Raw genomic sequence first — 18,327 nt, forward strand, 5'->3', positions numbered from 1 at the left:
ACAGCTAAACACCTACTTGAACAGTGAGACTCATGGTATGTGAAAGAGTTTGTTGATGTACCTACTTGACTGTTGTGACATAAGGGTTTGAATACAAAATGAGATGGAGACTTTTAAGTGGTGTCTTCCAAATTAGCAGAGCTGTTTGTTTTTTCTTCAGCGAGCAGGCTGTCTCTGTACATCAGGGAAAGAGGCACTGATAACTTTAATTTTAAATCCTCAGAGTATGATACAAAAGCCAAAAATGGGATGCAGGGTGATCTTTGCAAAGTCTAAGACTCTGTCTGTCTCTGGAAATAGAATTGAAATCATATTAACTACCTGTATTCTCGATCACGACCTAGATTTATAGTTAACAAGTAAAATGATGTGTCTATACACTGGATTTTTCCCCACGCCCCCTCTTTTCATCCGCAACTGGCTCTGGCACTGGGGAGCTGGGAACTGCCAGGGAGGGTAATGATGAGTCTAACGCTACAAACAAGATAAGCTCTGATGCATTTTCTTATTTGGAGCCTGTACCTGCAACAGAGCTCTAGGAAAGCAGCAGGACTTCCCTCTGCTTTTGGTGCACATGGTCCTTTATCCAGGCCTTTTGACCACTGTAATGATGATGGTATCAATCCTAGTGTTTTAACAACAGGCAAGTGACAAATTTCAGTGTAACATTTTCTTATTGGCTGTTTCTACACATGCCACTTTCCTCCAAAAGTGGCATGCTAATAAACAGCCCAAAATATGCTAATGAGGAGCAGATGCAAATTCCTGGTGCCTCATTAGCATAAGGTCACATGATTTGGAGTCCAGAAGATGTTCTTCTGGACTCCAAAACAACATGTAGAAGCGCGGCCCCTGGGGTGGTGTTCCGGAAGAAAGTCCTTCTTCCGGAGGCCCCTGCTTCCCAAAAGTCCTTCTTCTGGAAGACCCTCCCCAAGGGCCACGCGTCTACACATTGTTTCGGAGTCCAGAAGAATGTCTTCTGGACTCCAAGTCAAGTGACCTTATGCTAATGAGGTGCCAGGAATTTGCATCTGCTCCTCATTAGCATATTTGGGCTGTTTATTAGCATACCACTTTTGGAGGAAAGTGGCATGTGTTGAAACAGCCACTCTCAGGGACACGATTTAGCTCATTCATTGCAAACATTTATACGTCACCAAAATGTCAGAATAGCACATGGATATTAAGAGCAGTTGATACAGCTTCTGTGCCATTAATTATATTGGCTGAGAAGGTTCCCAAAGTAGGTTTTCCCATTAGAAACATTTTTATATCAAGATAAAAGCTGCCACACTAGCGGTTGCACAGATTTCCATTAATTTTTAAACCAACAGCTACATTGGTACAATAAACTCTCAGAATAGTGACATGCTCATCATCTCCGTGCTGCGTTGTTGGTTCAACCTTGTCAAATGTTATGCAGTAGTAGAGAATCGCAATACTGAACTTTGACTTCTTTAAAAAAAATCGTGAAGCCTAAGAGCAGCTTTTTACCTGGGGATATTTTTGCTCTGCAGATTGAATACTACGTATACTACAAGTTCCCCAAATGTGTGAGACTGTGTACGAACTTGCTCATTCAAGGTAACAGGTACTGTAGTTTCCCCAAGAGTGTCATAATTCATATCTGGTGGGGGTTGGGAGTTGGGCTCAGGGCTGTGGGCTGCATGGGCAGGAGCTGTGGGGGGAAGGCCCAGAGGGGCAGGAGCTGGGCAGGGAGGCATCAGGGATCGGGTTTGCCTCTGCACTCAGCAGTGGCAGGAAAAGGAGAGAGTGGACCCCAGCCCACTCTGTTCCCCCAGCTCCTGGCTGCGTTACTTGGGGGAGACAGGTTGAGAGACGAGGTGGAACCACCCTCCACATTCATTGGCTGCGGGAAATGGAGCGACGTGACAGAGAGCAGAGTGGGCTCTTTCTGGGTCACTCTGCTTCCTGCCACCACGTTTGAATGCTGCAGGGGCAAGCCCAACTCCTGCTGCCAGCGCCAGGCTCCCTGCTAGTCCCTGGGGTCATTTTGCTCAGGGAAGGGAATGGGTGTAATGGAAGCAGGGAAAGAGCTGAGCAGGGTTAGGAAGAGGGGGGCAGAGTGGAAGCTCAGGAGAAGGGAAGGCATATGGGCTCGGGGAGAGATGGAGCAGAGGTGGAGTGCAAGTGGATGGGAGGAGGGGCTGGCCACCAGAGCCCGCAGTGCCACATACAGCAGGATGGAGCTGCACAGGGCACCATGAAGTCTGGGGCAATATGGTACCCAACATAGTTGTGTATTTTGCATATTGGCAGGTATGGGTTTGCTTGCCCTGCTCCTTCCCTTCTCTCAGCTCTCCCTCCAGTGCCGTGCTCACTCTGTTCTTCTCCTGCCATTAATTGCTCTTCTTCACCTCCATCTCTGTCACCAGGCTGGACCTGAAGGTGCAGGCTCTGGGTGGGTATTTGGGTGTGGGAATGTAGGGTGCATACTTGGGGAGAGTGTTTGGTGTGGGCTCTGAGCTAGGGCGCAGCGTAGCTGTACCCCAGGAAGCTCCTAAGAGACCCACACACCCCCTTGCAGCAGCTCTTAGATGTTTGGGGGGAGGGTGCATGTGGCCTCCATTGCTGTTGTCTGCAGGCACTGCACCCATAGGTCCCATTGGCCACAGTTTACTTCCAAATCATTTTTTTGCTTTTATTTTCACCTCCCATCTTGTTATAGATCAGGGATGACACAACTGTTGACTGCAATTTTTTTTTTCAAATTTACAGCATTTGTTTTCAGACATAACAAAAAATTGCATACATTTTAAAATGGTGTAAGAAGGAAAAAAGGCCAACTAGTAGCACTGCCATCTTGTATAGTGTCTGGTTAATTTAGTTTTGCAAGTATTGTTCTTCTCACTTTACAAGTTGGTTGTTTTAATATTAAGACACTGACTCTCATTGGAGAACCAAAGTAGTAAGGCCCTAATAGCGATCTGTGTCCCCATAAGCTTGCTCAATTAAACCGTTCTTTTCCATTACCAAATATCAAGCAACAGCTCCCTTTCATGATGTTTGTTGCTACAGAGGTAGACATGCAATCCCCTTCTGTGCTACCTGTACCATGCAGTTGGTTTCCTGAAGGAATACAGCATGGCAGGTTGACTGAAAGGTGGGGACAGGTGTCAGGAACCCCTACCACAGGTGCTAAGAGTGGCACGTGAGCCAATTTTCATTGTCACGTGAGGTGGGAGCTCAGCCCCGCCCCTCCTGCCCCATGCAGCGGGAGCTTGCTTAAAGCCATACTGCCTGTGGATTAATAAAACACAACCACCACCTAAATTAAGATGCTAAGATGTACTGTTTATTCATTAATTAAGCTGTTGTAAGTATGACTATTAGTGACGTCAAAGCGTATCACCGGCACTCAGACCATACATAGAAGTCTAAAGATCAAATTTCAGCACTTCACCTCGGAAAGGTTGCTGACCCCTGGTGTAGGGTAAACAGATATCAAGGGTGAAAAATCAGGACTGCGAGTGGTGGGTCATAGGTGCCTATACAAAACAAAGCCCAAAATATTGGGACAGCTGGTCACTAGAGCAATCTGTAAAATTACAGTTTTCACTGTCCTTCAAGGGACTGTACTGAGCATATTACAGCATATTTGCTTCACTTCAGTTTAACAGGCTCAGTTAAGAAATCTCCAGTCATGACTATGCTGTTACAGCTTGAAGGACACCTGTGAGGTTCAGGGGCTTTCAGAGCATACCAAACATGTGCAGCACAGGCATCAATGTGTAAAAAGCATTCCAACTTTTAAAAATTGTCCCAGTCTGTGTATTGCACAAAGCAGTGTAATTTAGTTTTGCGTGGAGCAGAAAGAATACTACGCCTGACACGCGCAATTCTATTCCCTTGCATGTTGGCTGTCTTCTCCAGCTGACGCAATACTTTGTCACAGTGTGGAAACCAGAGTTTAGAAAGGGGTTAGATCTCCTGGGCCAGTGAGGACTGATACTACATGTGAGGAGACTCTCCTTGGGAGTGGGGGTAGGGAGGGGGGTTATTAAAAAAAGTAATATGACCATCTGCCAGTGCTGACTTGGTAGCAGGAATGTTGGTTATAACTATCTTAGCTGGTGCTAATGCTTCATATTGACAAAAGCTGAAAGGAGACTTAGAGGAAGAACCACCACATGGAAAGAAGCAAAATTAAGAGACAAAGCGTAAGACAAAGTACATAGAAACTTTTAATGAATTACCTTACAAAAGACACTGGCATTAAAACAGCTGACATGTTTGTACAAAACTGCTCCTCTATTGTTAGGACCATCGCCAGGAAAGAATGCCAACCAGGTGCCCCCAACATATCACTGGCTATGAGACACAACTGGTGAACATATCCAAACTGGGTGTGGAAGGACAGACTCAGTTTATTTACAAATACTATATATTTTAATGTCAGACTAGTAGATGCTATTGGGGAGCTACCATATTTTCCAGGAAACATCATGCACCTAAAAATATTATGCACCCCTAGCTTTATTGCCTTAAGTTTTTTTTTTTGTTTAACACCAACATCATCTTAGTCCCTTTGGTATAAGCCTCTTCATTTTAGTCTCTTTCTCAATCTCTGTGTCTTCTTTCTTGTCTTGAACTAACAGTGCAAGTTGCAGTAGTCTTCCAGTCCTATAGCACACCACTCAACTGCCCTGGACTATAAGAATAGCAAGGTGCGTACTGCTGGATCATCGGACTATTCTGCAGCTCTACTAAAATAACTGTTCCGTAATACTGGAAAATAACACGCACATTCATGTTAAGGGCCAAAATGGAGTTAAAAAGTGTGTGATACTTTCCTGAAAAGATGGTATCGTTGACACCTAAAAATATCCTTCAGGATGCCACATTCCCTTGTGAAAGGGACCTTGTCATTTCAGTATGTACAAAGTATGTTTTCAGTTCTCCTTTTCCTTTTACATTTATTATTCCTCTGCAAGTGCACATATACCCCAGCGTTTGTAAGATGTTGTTTGTCTCCTCTGTAACCTGAAACATAATATAATATTTTATTTAAAAAAAAGAAGATGAACACAAAAAGACAAATAATCTCGCTTTTGCATCTAGGACAGAAGTCAGTCTCTCAGTGTTACTGTCATGATGCCTGAAAGATCTTTAAAAGTCACCTAAATGTTGGAGTGTCATTTTTCAATCTTCAGCAGCTATATCGAGTCACTCAGGAGTTCCATATGCAGGCCATCAAATAATCTGTGTTTAGCTGATCAACACCTGTTTCAGGCACCTACCTTATGTGCTCAGGTTTATAAACCCAGGGCCTGCAGATGCACAATTATCACTAAAATCAGCATTTGTCTGACCTGTCATATGGCATTCCAAAAAGCATTTCTGATCTTCAAGAGCTGTGTAGCATTCCCGCAGAGCCCCCACACTGAACAGAGAAGTGGATGTATGGCTTAGTGCAACACTCTGTAACACACTAACTTCCTCTTTTTGCCCTGTGACTGCAGAGATGTCAATGGGACGCTCTACCTTGAATGGTCCCTTAAGCATATGTGCCACTTACTTATGCTAAACAACCTGTTCTGCCTTGCATTTAGTTATGATGCTAGGAGAACCTTTCCCACCTGATAAAGAGCTCTGTGTGGCTCAAAAGCTTGTCTCTCTCACCACGAAAAGTTGGTCCAATAAAAGATATTACCTCACCCATCTTGTCTCTCTGGTAGGCCAACAACAGTCATTTTGCCACTGCGGCTTTTCCTGACTGACTACATTTCTTTGAAATCTTTGTTCTCCCTTTTCTGGATCTGATGCTTCTGCACTGTGGATCTGTGACTGTTGGCCCGCATTCTCTGTGAGCATTAGGGACTGCAGATGCCTGGAGGCTCCCACTCCAGAACTGTCAATCTCCTTGGTTCATCACTGAGAACACTAATGATTGCTTTCATCTGTCAGTAAGATGACGTCTTTCTGAAGGAGTAAGTCACTTGAACAGTACCATGAAAAAAGATACCTGTATCTTATCTAAGACACCAGTGCTGTCCATCCTGCTAGCCACATTCACTGTGTTGCCCCAGATGTCATACTGTGGTTTCTGCGCTCCAATTACTCCAGCTATTACAGGTCCATGGTTAATGCCTGTAAAACATTGATTGACCTTCTGTTAGTGATGATTTACAAATAAGGACAAGTAGCGTATTTAATCCAAATATAAAGTCAATGAACGTGGTATTTGGCCTATGCTGGATGGCGGGCACAGCAATAAATGGCATGGCTGCAAGCGTATTTGATCGCTTACTATAGCAGAATACTTGTAATAAAAATGCCAGGTTAGTCCATCTCAATTTAACAAAAAATATTGTCCTTTTATGATTTCTTAATAACTTGCTAGTGCCATCTGCAGAGAGAGCCTCTTCTTTCAATTAAACAGATGCATCAGAATCTCTTTCGTCACCACAGAGAACGGGAATAACGTTTAATATTGAAATGATGACTACCACATCCAATTACTTTTACAACATTTTTTTTTCTGATGTACAAAGTACACTAATGGACTTAGAAAAGGTGAGTTCTCACTCATCGGACCATTTTTTGCCATTAGCATGGGTCAAGAAAGTTGGGGCTAATACAGAAGTCTACATAAATTACAATGATATCTGCCACTTAGGCAGCATGTTATGATAATAAAACATTAGCTGTGACACAGACTGCTAGGAGGGAATAATAAGCTCATTCAAGAGCCTGGAAGCAGTTCCATCCTGCAGTCATTTTGGAGATGGGGAGGGGGATGATTAAGGGAAGGAAAGCAGGATGGGAAATAGATTCAATTTTCATTAACCAGCAGAAATGAAAACTAGAACACAATGTTCTTCTTCTTGGAGCTTCATGTAAACATGCACTTGACAACAGTGGGAAGTTTAATGGGATGGGGATTGAGAATAGCAGCATGTCATCCAAACATTGTGGCTCAGCCTGTGCTTAAACTCACCATGCTTAAAAATAATGGAAGGGTGCTTCCACAAAGTGAATGCGCATGTCCACAAAAAGAGTAGCAATGATGTCTTGATGGGGTTTTATGAAGAATTTTACAACTCCTTTTCAAATGCTTCTACTTATCAGGTGCATTAGTTCTTGACTGAATTAATCACCCCTGGTAGGGAATGATGACAGTGGCACTACAGGGCTCACCAACACTGGAGGAAGTGGCTGCAGCTAAATATGGACAAAGGGAAAAAGGTGCAGCACCCATGTGATACTAGGTAGAGGGCTATGAATGTTTATCTGAGCACTTGGCTCCTTAGCTTCTGACTATATTAATTCCTTTAATAACTTTTTAAAGGCTTTCACTAGATTAATTTGGATAGGCCTGATAAACAGTTTTTGCCTATGAGCTCATGGCACTGCATGGCCAGAGGAGACTTGCTCTCTATCTGTTTTTATTACTTTTGATCTGCCTGGTCAGACTGTGCGTGGAGGAGATATTATGATGACCAGCACTTGAGAAATATCTAAAATAGCTTAGGGCTTGTCTCTGCTATATGGCCGTTTGACACGACACCGATCAATGCATGGGTGGTCAACTTATGCGATAAATCAGCCTCCAAGCTCTTTCCTGTCCACTCTGGTACTTCACTGGGACAAGAAGAATTGGTGGAGTCAACAGGAGAGCATCACCTGCTGAACTTGCAGCATAGAAGACACTGCTGTAAGTAAGTTTAAGTATATCGACTTCAACGACACAATTAATGTAACTGAAGTTGCATATCTTAGGTAGATGGGGAGGTATAGCATAGACTAGGCCTGAGATAGACCATTTAGAAAAATGAGGGAGTGTATACTCTGCAGTTACTGCAACACAAAATAATCACTAGGGCAGCTCAAAAATCAGCAAAACTATAATCCCTCTTTAATTCAGCTGCAAGAGTGCCATAATTGCACATGTTGTGTATTCATGTGCAAACACAACAGAAAACTACGACTGCACCCTAACTATGTCCTTGTTGATTGTTACTTGAGCAGTCTTTAACATTTTCTCTCTCTCCTAACTTCACTAAGCAAAGGAGCACTGTACAACCTTTATAGACTATACAGTAAACTCCCATTAGAAGTTTTAGGTCAACAGCGATGTTTGTATTGTGAATGCTATAATCTTGTGTGGTGCAGTAGTGGTGGGCAAACACTGGGCCAGATCCAGTCTGCCAGTTCCATGGGCCAGAGCCAATCTGCCATGGTTAATCCATGGTGGGTCCCCACCACTGTATTCGTCTGTGCTGCCACAGGTATTTGGTTATTGCAAGTCTCATTGGGTATGTATTACTGTTCTCGGCCAATACGGGCTGCGAGAAGTGGCATGCCAGTCCACACTGCTTCCTGCCACTCCTATTTTTGCTTGCCAAGCCTTATGGTGTGGTTAGTTTGTGGGTTTAACCATTGACGTTCACCAGCACTTTTTCATCACAGAACGCTGCCACTGCCGATGCGGCTGCCTTGCAGTTTGTGGTGACTGAATTAAATCATTGACGGCAATAAGAGACTTTCCATTTCCTACAGGATTATAACTCCATTGCTCCTGATAAACCCACTGAGTTGTACTCACTTTGAACTGGAAGCGGGAGGGAGATACTTAGCTTTGCTTTGCTATTTTCTTAACTGTGGCTCATGCTCCCAAGAATACTCCCCAAGGATTAAGAGATTCCAAGGTCAGAAGGGGTCCATTGTGATCATCTGATCTGACCTCCCCTATAACACAGGCCATAGAGCGTTCTCTGCAATAACCCCTAGAGCATAGCTTTTACAAAAATATTTCGTCTTGTTTTTAAATTTTTAAATTGCTAGCAAGGGCAAAACCACCCCACCCCCAACCATTGTGACTCGAGGATATGAATAATCAATATGAAACTAATACCAAACTCTTGCCACTGGGTGGCACCATGAGCTAAAGTAACAAGCACAATAAATGGGAGTTACATTGCAAAACAGACTAAAGGTGACTAACTGCTGTTTAATTAGAAACTAAATACTTCAGGCATGTTTACAGGATGGATGTGTAGGGTTCTAGTAATGAACCAGCAGTCAGGTAGCACTTTAGAGACCAACAAAATAATTTATTAGGAGATGAGCTTTCATGGGTCTGACCCACTTCAGATCTGGAGTAGCGATGAAAATGAACTGGCAGAGAGATAGAAAACAAAACAAAACAAAAATGAAATGCAAACGGACAAAGCTGGGGGTGGGACGAAAGGTAGGGAGGAAATTATTTACTGCAAGTGTTTTTTAAGTTGTGACATGCCTAGTTCACTATGAATATCAAAGCTGGAGAAGCTATCTTTTGTAATGTGTAAGGTAATTGCTATCTCCATAAAGGCCAAGACACAACGTGTCAAATTTGAGAATAAATTCCAGTTCAGATGTCTCCCTTTTCAATCTGGTGTTAAAGTCTCTTTGTTGTAGGATGCAGATTCTCAGGTCTTTAATACTATGGTCTACTCTGTTGAAATGCACACTGACACATTTATGTGTATGCCGTTTCCTAAAGTCTGATTTGTGTCCATTCATTCTTTGGTGAAGCAATTGTCCAGTCTGCCCAATATACATAGCAGAGGGGCATTGCCAGCACACGTTGGCATATATGACATTTGTGGAGGCACAGGAATACGAGCCCCAATCATGTAAATGACATGGTTTGGTCCAGTGATGGTATCTCCAGAGTAAATGTGTGGGCAAAGTTGGCAACGGGGTTTGTTGCAAGGAAAAATTCCAGGATTAGTATTTCTGTGATATGGCATGTGGTTGCAAGTGAGAATTTTCCTGAGGTTAGATGGTTGTCTGCAGAAGAGAACAGACCTCTCACCCACAGCCTCTCAAAGTGTAGCATCATGTTCCAGTACAGGTTGTAGGTCACTGATCATGTGCTGGAGGAGTTTGAGCTAGAGGCAATAGGTGATGACAAGTGGTGTTCTGTTATTGACCTTCTTGGGCCTATCTAGAAGTAGCTGGTTTCTGGGTATTTGTCTGGCCCTGTCAATCTGTTTTTTTTTTTTTTAATTCTCCCAGTGGGTAATTAAGTTTTACGGATGCCTGATAGAGATCTTGGAAGTTTTTGGTCTCTGTCAGTAGGATTGGAGCATATGCGGTTGTATCTAAGGGCTTGACTAGAAATGATGGATCATGTAATGTGTCCTGGATGGAAGCTGGAGGCATCTAGGCAAGAGTAGCAGTCAGTGGGTTTCCGGCAGAGAGTGGTATTGAGTTGGCCATCGGTGATTTGTACTGTGGTGTCCAGGAAATAGATCTTTCGTGGTTTGCAAGTTGTTAAAATCTCTGTGGAATTCTTAAAGAGTCTCTTGACGCTGGATCCAAATGTAGCATAATTAAAGGAGGGATAGTAGGGGACAAGAGCTGAGGAAACATTGTTCTAAGTCAGCCATAAAAATGTTAGCATACAATGGGGCCATGCAGGTGCTCATAGCAGTACTGCTGATCTGGAGGTATAAATTGTCCCCAAATTGGAAACAGGTGTGGGTGAGAAAAAAGTTACATAAGTCAGCCATCAGATTTGCCAGGGGAACGTCTGGGATAGGGTTCCAAAATGCTTGCAGTCCATTTTCATGTGGAATATTGGTGTAGAGAGCTTCTACATCCATAGTTGCAAGGATGGCATTATCAGGAAGGTTTCAGATGTTTTGTAATTTCCTCAGGAAGTCAGTGGCATCTTGAAGATAGCTAGGAGTGCTGGTAGTGTAGGGTTTGAAGAGGGAGTCTACATAGCTGGATAGTCCAGTAGTAATGGTGCCAATACCTGAAATGATAGGGTGTCCAGGGTTTCTAAGTTTATGGATTTTGGGAAGGAAATAGAATAATCCTGGCCAGATCTCTGAAGGTGTGCCTGTGTGAATTTGGTCCTGAGTAGAAGTCGAGAGTTCCTTAAGAAGATGGTGTAATTTCTTTTGGTATTCGACAGTGGAATCAGAGAAATGAGGTCTGTAAAATGTGGTGTTGGAGAGTTGTCTAGCTGCCTCCTCTTCATAGTTTGACTTATTCAGGATGACTACAGCACCCTCTTTGTCATCCAGCTTGATTATAATATGTGAGTTATTTTTGAGACTCTGGAAGCACAGCGTTCACCATGGTTGAGACTGTGTCACCTGGTGTTGTTTGCTTATGTTAGTCTGTGCATGGTTGCGAAAGCATTTAATACAGAAATCTAAACTGTCACTAGACTATGGGGATAGTCAACAGAATTCTTTTTCTTTTGGTATTGGTAGGGGGGATTGAGCGAATCAGATTGCTGTTCATTGGTGTGCTGGAAGTATTCCCTTCGATGGAGACAGAGAAAAAAGGCTTTGAGGTCACTACAAAGTTGTATCAGGTTCATGGAGGAGGTGGAGCAGAAAGAAAGTCCCTGGGATAAGACAGATTCTTCTGCTGGGCTAAGTTTGTAGCTGGATAGGTTAACAATATTATCTGGCGAGCTGAGGTTGTCACAGTTGTAGTATCCTGTAATACTGAAGTAGTTCAGGTAGCTTACTGTCCTTTCTTTTTTTGTAGGGAGTAGAAGTGTGCATTATAAATTTCTTTATATTATTAAAGTTCTGCAATGTAGCATCTTGTGTGGACATTTGTTTATTGATGAGAGTTTCAAGGTTAGAGAGGTCATTCTTGGTCCTCTCCTGCTTATTATACAGGATACTGATCAGGTGGTTCCTCAGTTTTTTAGAGTGTGTGTGACACTCTATTATATTTGTTGTGCCAGTTCATTTTCAGCACTATTCCAGATCTGAAGAAGTGGGCCTGCCCCAACAAAAGCTCATCACCTAATAAATTATTTTGTTAGTCTTTAAGGCGCTACATGACTGCTTTTTTGTTTTGTGAGGATATAGGCTAACACGGCTACCTCTCTGTGACCAGGGTTCCAGTTGTTACTCACTGCTTGCATTTTACACTTTCTACATTGCATGTTATATTCAAAAACTGTAACATGCTCTTACTGGGAAATTAAATCTTGGGACATAAGGACTTCTGCCAGTTAGAAACTCATTTGGTCTCCTTTTCCTGGCTTACTGATATCAACCACACATTTCTTTTGGACAATGTCATGACACTCTAGGAGAAGAAGCTTTAGCAATTGAATGATAAGTGATAGCCTTAAACAGAACTGACTGAAAAAATCTTTGTGTTTGAGGCTGCTGTACTCCAATACTTGTAAGCATGCAGTGGAAAGAAGAAGCAGACAATATAAAATCAGTTCTGCCAGTTATATAAAATGATGTGGCTCTCATCTGTATGAGTCCCAGCTGTTTCTGAAGAAAAGGGAGGGATCTGACTTTCTTGTACGTAGGCAGATTTGATTTAAATGGACAGGATTGGAACTGTACTTTTTTTGAAAAGAAAAAAAAAGCATAATTTTGCTATTTTTAATCACTTGAAAAATATGAGATCAGGTAAAAAGGCTCAGCAGCCAGTGTACTAGAGAATAGAACATACAACTTCTTTACTTAAGATTGGGCAATGTGGCTCAGATATTCAGCACCAGGTGACTTAGCTGCTTTAAAAAACCCCACTCTGCATTCTTTTGGCCTCCTCTCCCATTAACTTTTTAAAAATGTTTTAAAAATATTTAGGCTAAGACTGAAGAGTTGCCATCAAATCATTTCAGATGTGAAGGCCAACATTCTCAAGAGAGCCAGTACTTCTGAATGCCTGTGTGTTTGGGTGCACTTGCTGAGACACACCTAGGGCCACATTGCAGAGGAAGTCGCTGGCAATGTCATTTATTGTCCCTTATAACAGAGAAAAGCTGTCCTTTTACCAAGCTTTTAAATGTGTTAGTATTTCACACTGAATTCTCCCTTACAAAATATTCTTAAGCATGTTGTGCCACATACCTATTCGTAACTTGAAGTCATTGAATGAATGCTTGTTTATTACATCCAGTTTTGCCACTAGGGCAAATGCAAACTCCACCATAGTTCCTATGTGCATATACTGTCGTTCAGGTTCCTAAATATGAATAAGCAGACAAAAAGGAATTCATATAACCAGAATCATCACAATGTTTTCTGTAAATTCAGTTGCTGCAAGAATACACACAAAATACTCAATCTTCAACGTATCGTGATATGAGAATACATTACACGAGGAACAAAAGTTCTGTGTTAGACAATACCTGGCGGTAGAAACTGCAAAGTGCTCAGCTTCAGCTAGGTTCAACCAGGGCATAATAATGTATTGCCTCTTCTACTTAGTGTATGCACAGAAGGTCCAGAATGGGTACACGCACATGCATGTGTCAATGAAATCCTTTCCTTTTTCAGATACTTATAAATAACTTCAAACATATTAAGCTAGGTATAAAAACATGGTGAGCTTGATCTATTTTCTTCTGCTTTCAGTTTTATGAGTGCAACTGGTTTTAGTAAATCAAATATATACAAACCAAATACTGTTTCAAATTGTAATGGAAAATCATTACAGCAGCAGTCGGTTATAGTCAAGCCATAAAAATTACATACACTGATTTACTAATAGGCAATTTAAGTAGGAACACAAACTACTAAACAAATAATTGGAATGTACATAAATATTTTGCATAAAGTGCTTAGTATTTAGCAGAAAGATTCTAATTAGATGATAGAAAAAAAACAATTTAAATAGGAGCCCCTGAATTTGCTTTATGCCACTCATGCTACAGCAAACGATCTGGAATATAACATTTGATTAATATGGTAAATATATTTTAGGAGGCTGTGCGCCTGGATTGATAAAGTAACATCTTCACAATGAGGATGTTGCTTTCAATGCACCACTGACGTCTCAATTTAATGTTCAGTGATAAATAACATTCCAAAGCAGTTTAAAAAGACTTAACTGTTTGAAGCAACCCTATTCTCTGCTGTTATCCCATTGATTTAAATGGAGCTAATCCCAAATTATACCACTAAAGGTCAGAGGAAAGAGCGACCTTTTGGCTACGACTGCATGAGAGAGCTTTGTCGACAAAACTCGCAGAGCGTCCACATTGCAAAGGCATTCTGTCAACAGTAAATCAACAGAACACGCCACTTCTATCGACAGCGTTCTGCCACTCCCCCAGGAGGCAGAACGCCTTTCTCAACAGAATCTGTCGAGAGAAAGCCAGTGCGGATGCTCTGGGGTGCCCTCTGTCAACAGACAGGGCTTCTGGGACACTGGGCAGCCCTGTCTGCTGTGCTTCCGGTTGGCCACTGTCGAGAGAGAAGCCGGACAGTCTGCCTACTCTCTGTCAATGGAGTGGATCGACAGAGCGATTTGTTTTTGTGTCTGGCCGCAATCTGTTGACAGAAGTTTTGTCGGAAGATATCTTCTGACAGTAACTTTGGTTGACAGATTGCTGTAGACGTAGCCTTTTTGTGTGATCGGGAGAAGACCCGTACTGAATGAGCAGGGAATGTGAAATGCTGGTTATTCCTGGAAGCTAAATCAATGAACTGAACTGAGAATTGGTTGAAACGATGACTTAGCCTACTATGGCTAAAACGTATTATTATACACTATGCTAGGGTTTCACAAGCTGTGGGTTATGACCCCAAAATGAATCATGGCATCATTTTAGTGGGGTTGCCAGGGAAGGTTTTAGACTTGTTAGAGCCCAGCTTTCGGCTTCAGCCCTGTGTAACCCCAGAAGCACTGAGACCACGTACTAGGAAGAGCGAAGGCTCTGCTCTACAGCCTTGACTGAAAGCCAGATGGCCTTTAGCTCATGTCGTAGAGCACAGGGCTTTAGCCCCTAAGGTCTCTGCTTCATTCCCTCCTGCTGATGACATGGATGGTATCAGGACTCCCGTGAATGGGCGGGAGCTCAGGTTACAGGCTCCATGCTGAGCCTTGAGATCCTTGAGCTTTGCCTTTTCCTTAAGAACCGGGGTGAGCTCTGGTTTCATTTTTGGTCCCCCACTGCCTGTGTAATGGCGGGGATCAGGCAGGTTCTGCCTTCATTTCCCCTGTGCTGGGGTTGTGTCACAATTTTTGTTGTCAGAAGGGGGTTGCAGTGTAATGAAATCTGACAACTCCTGCACAGTACAGTACAATTAAGCAAGGGGGGGAAAAAGATATGTTATGACTGCTTTTTCCTTCTGGCTCTCTCAGTGTTAGCTTATTGCATTGGTACCTAATATTGAAATTGGCTGGAAATTCTGTGTGGCTGGGTGATTTGCGGCTAATGGCAGACCATATATTCCTGAAACAACACAGTGAAAGGTTGATGTCCAGATGACATTATTTTATGTATACAAATAACTTTTCTTCCTTCACGGTGTGACTTGCTACGATTACCCACTCTGATTACCATTCATGAGCATAATTTTGGAGAAGCTAGATAATGAAGGATTTTTAATTTGGAGATTCCTTACTTTTGATATTTAAAATTCTTAGGAAAGAACCGTGTGTACATGGGCATGAGAATAGCACTACGCTTAACCTGCCATAACTGAAAATTAAAGTAAAGTCTGCAAAACTTCCGGTAGCAGCTTCTCCGTGTTTGCAATGCACACCATATTCAGTCACTTTTGCAGTTGGCAATATGCTGGAAAAGACGACATATTATTACTAATGTGTTGGTGGTTAAGGGACTGATTGGGACCCTACTGTGCTAACCACTGCACAAAGCGAACATCGAGATGAGCCATGCCTCAAGGAGCTTAGAATCCTAGTACGAAAATGAATCACTGTGTGTTGATAGATGTTGTGATGATATATTTATTCCATTTTCAGGTTAGACAAATGTTCACATCTCTGGGTAATGAGAATGCAGATTTACTGCTCAGTAACGCATTCTTGCCCCCTGCAAAACCAAACTCATTTCCATAAAATTTTTTCGTACAACATTCACTGGGGATCAACAGGCTGGGGCACTGCAGATCCAGGGAAAAGCGAAATCTACAGCCACCTGCTCCCCACTTAGGGTGTTCCAATCTCAACCCATAAATGTCCAAGAATGTTTTAGCAAAAGTTATTCACATGACCTCAGCTCTCGTGTGTGTGTGTGGAGAATGTGGCAGGTTATAGAGATACTCTCTGCTCTGTCACACTATATTTCAATCCTAATTTAAACTGTCACCACCAGACAACTAGGCAATATGGCTTTTCTGTGTGACTGTTCATAGAATTGTGTAAATTAGAAATAGGAAAGACCTGTCAGACTCATCTTGTCAATCCCCATTGCAATGCAGGATTAAAGTATAGAACTTTGTGTGGAATCAAATAGTTATTATTATTATTATAGTTATATAGCTATTATTTTAGTTATAATAAAATACTTTTATTTTATTATAACAAACAGAACTAGTTTAATGTGAACTTAAATGCATTTTTTTTGTTCATGCTTACAGGGTCTACGAGGTGCGTTCACAAAGCAGCATGCTAGTGCGTGCTGCAATCTAAGCTTCCATAGTCCAAACAGCAGGGTTGTGTAAAGAAACGCAAAGTACACAACTGATTGCACCTGTAATGAAATACTAATTTTTGAAATCTTTCATAGAAAGCTCTAAATCTATCCCAGGGAAGTGCTTCTGAAAACTGTTGCACTATAATAGAGAAAAGTGTTTGTGAACTCAAAAGCCAGATTTAGGCTGAGAAAAATTACAGACACCCTGTCATTTTACACTCTGAAGAATAACAGATCACAAGAATCTGAAGAATTTCGTGAATAAAATATACACAATCTTGTCCAATATGATGAAATCTCTGCTAGTCCTGCAGTACACTGAATTCCTATTAATGTACTTTGAATGTCATGGGAACACAACTTTTACCTAGCAAGCTGTTTATGTCTTTGCTGTACCTGACTGTGTTCTTGGCTGGGCGTAGCACTCAGTCCTGTAGCTGCCATGTAAGTGCTTCCAATGGTCTTGATCTTTTCAACTCCACTAAATTTTGGCTTAGACAACAACTGTGAAGAAACAATAATAATTCCGTTACTCAGACTCTCAGTGTCTGACGGGATGCTCAATACTTAAGGAATTTTGTTCTTGTTTAGAATGACCTTAAAGTGCAACAGTCCATTTCGTGTTTATGCAAAACATCTTTTCAGTATTGTAGGATCAATAAAAAGCATGTTCAGTGTATGTAATCTAGAATATGATTGCTGCTGTTAAACATGGGCCAAACTCTTCCCTTTTACATGTGCAGCATGCATCTGAGGACATAAAAGGTTTCTGCTTGTGTGACGTGCACCAACAGGTATGCCTTTTTCTGCACTTTGAGCAGGCCCACCACTGGGGAGGTGGGGGGAGCTGAGCAGGGCAAAGAGCAGAGTTGCCCCACTGATTAAAAGGGGTCAGGGTTCCAAGCTGCCACCACTGCTACTGTGGAAGTGGTGGTGGCCAGAGTCCTGGGCCCTCTAAATTGCCACTGGAGTGCCGGGTGGCATGCTCCAGGCGAGGGCTGAAGAGCTGGCTGGGGGCGGGAACAGGTGGGGAAGTTAGCCCATAGCCCACCCTTTCTGCCCCACCCCTTCTGAGAGTGCAGAGCTGCCCTCCCCCACACTTTCCCCAGGGGTCTGCCGATTCTGTTGCCCCCCCCCCCAGTTTTGGATATGAGACTTTGTATTTAAAAAAAAAAAGGGGACCTGGGGCTCCATATTTATCGTGTCATGCATTTCAATTTCTCTGTGTGCCTGTGCAGGTCAAAAGCTGCCTTCAGTGTATTGCACAGCTCTAACTGTCTTCAAATTCTGCCAGGGGTTCCCCACTTGGCATCTGCCTTTAGTGTAGGAAAATGGTGGGTTTAAAACCTTCACCTTCTTATTAGTCATGTGAAAATCGTGTCCTAACTAATAGAGAAAAACATGGACTAATACAGATTAATTTCAAGAGAAACAAATTTAGGTGTCAAGTTTTAGGCACTGCAGTTCAAAAGCTGTGGTTAGTTTCTGATATGTGTGTGCCAGGTTGAATAAAGGGCCAATATTCCCTCTCCAACACACGTGCAAGGCTTTTACTGAAGAGGATCATTGGCAATAAGGTACATCTGACAGAATATGATCTGCTCCATTGCATATACAAATCTTTTCTTAGTCCCAAACCTGTATCCAAACAGCCATATGACATGACCATTTAAAAATGTCCCGCCAAGCTCTCCTCTCACTTTCCCAAACATTCTCATTCACTGTTTTGGAAATTGGGGTTCCCAAGTTATAATTTGGGAAATAGTTGCTGTTAGATGAGTACCTACATCATCAAAGTCAGCAATGATCTCATTCAGCAGTCTGAGACATTCCAAGCCTTCTTTATTTACATCGGATTCTGTGTAAAATTCTTTGAAATCCGGAATAGACGCAAACATGACGCAGACGCAGTCATATGATTGGTGATACAGGTC

At 42.3% G+C, this 18,327-nt stretch overlaps 1 protein-coding gene across 1 annotated transcript in view; it reads right to left on the reverse strand.

The window, feature by feature from the left end:
• Nucleotides 1-4,060: 4,060 nt before the first annotated feature.
• ADCY2 (adenylate cyclase 2) overlaps nucleotides 4,061-18,327 on the reverse strand; it is a 440,039-nt gene continuing 425,772 nt past the window's right edge. The window contains exons 21-25 of the mRNA XM_074987859.1: nucleotides 18,181-18,327; nucleotides 16,790-16,897; nucleotides 12,858-12,972; nucleotides 5,987-6,111; nucleotides 4,061-5,004 (exon numbers count right to left, since the gene is read on the reverse strand). Coding sequence (XP_074843960.1) covers nucleotides 4,852-5,004; nucleotides 5,987-6,111; nucleotides 12,858-12,972; nucleotides 16,790-16,897; nucleotides 18,181-18,327 — 648 coding nt within the window. The 3' untranslated portion in view covers nucleotides 4,061-4,851. The remainder of the gene's footprint in view (nucleotides 5,005-5,986; nucleotides 6,112-12,857; nucleotides 12,973-16,789; nucleotides 16,898-18,180) is intronic.

Source organism: Carettochelys insculpta, chromosome 2 (genome assembly GCF_033958435.1).
Source record: "Carettochelys insculpta isolate YL-2023 chromosome 2, ASM3395843v1, whole genome shotgun sequence".
In the NCBI taxonomy this organism is placed as follows: Eukaryota; Metazoa; Chordata; order Testudines; family Carettochelyidae; genus Carettochelys; species Carettochelys insculpta.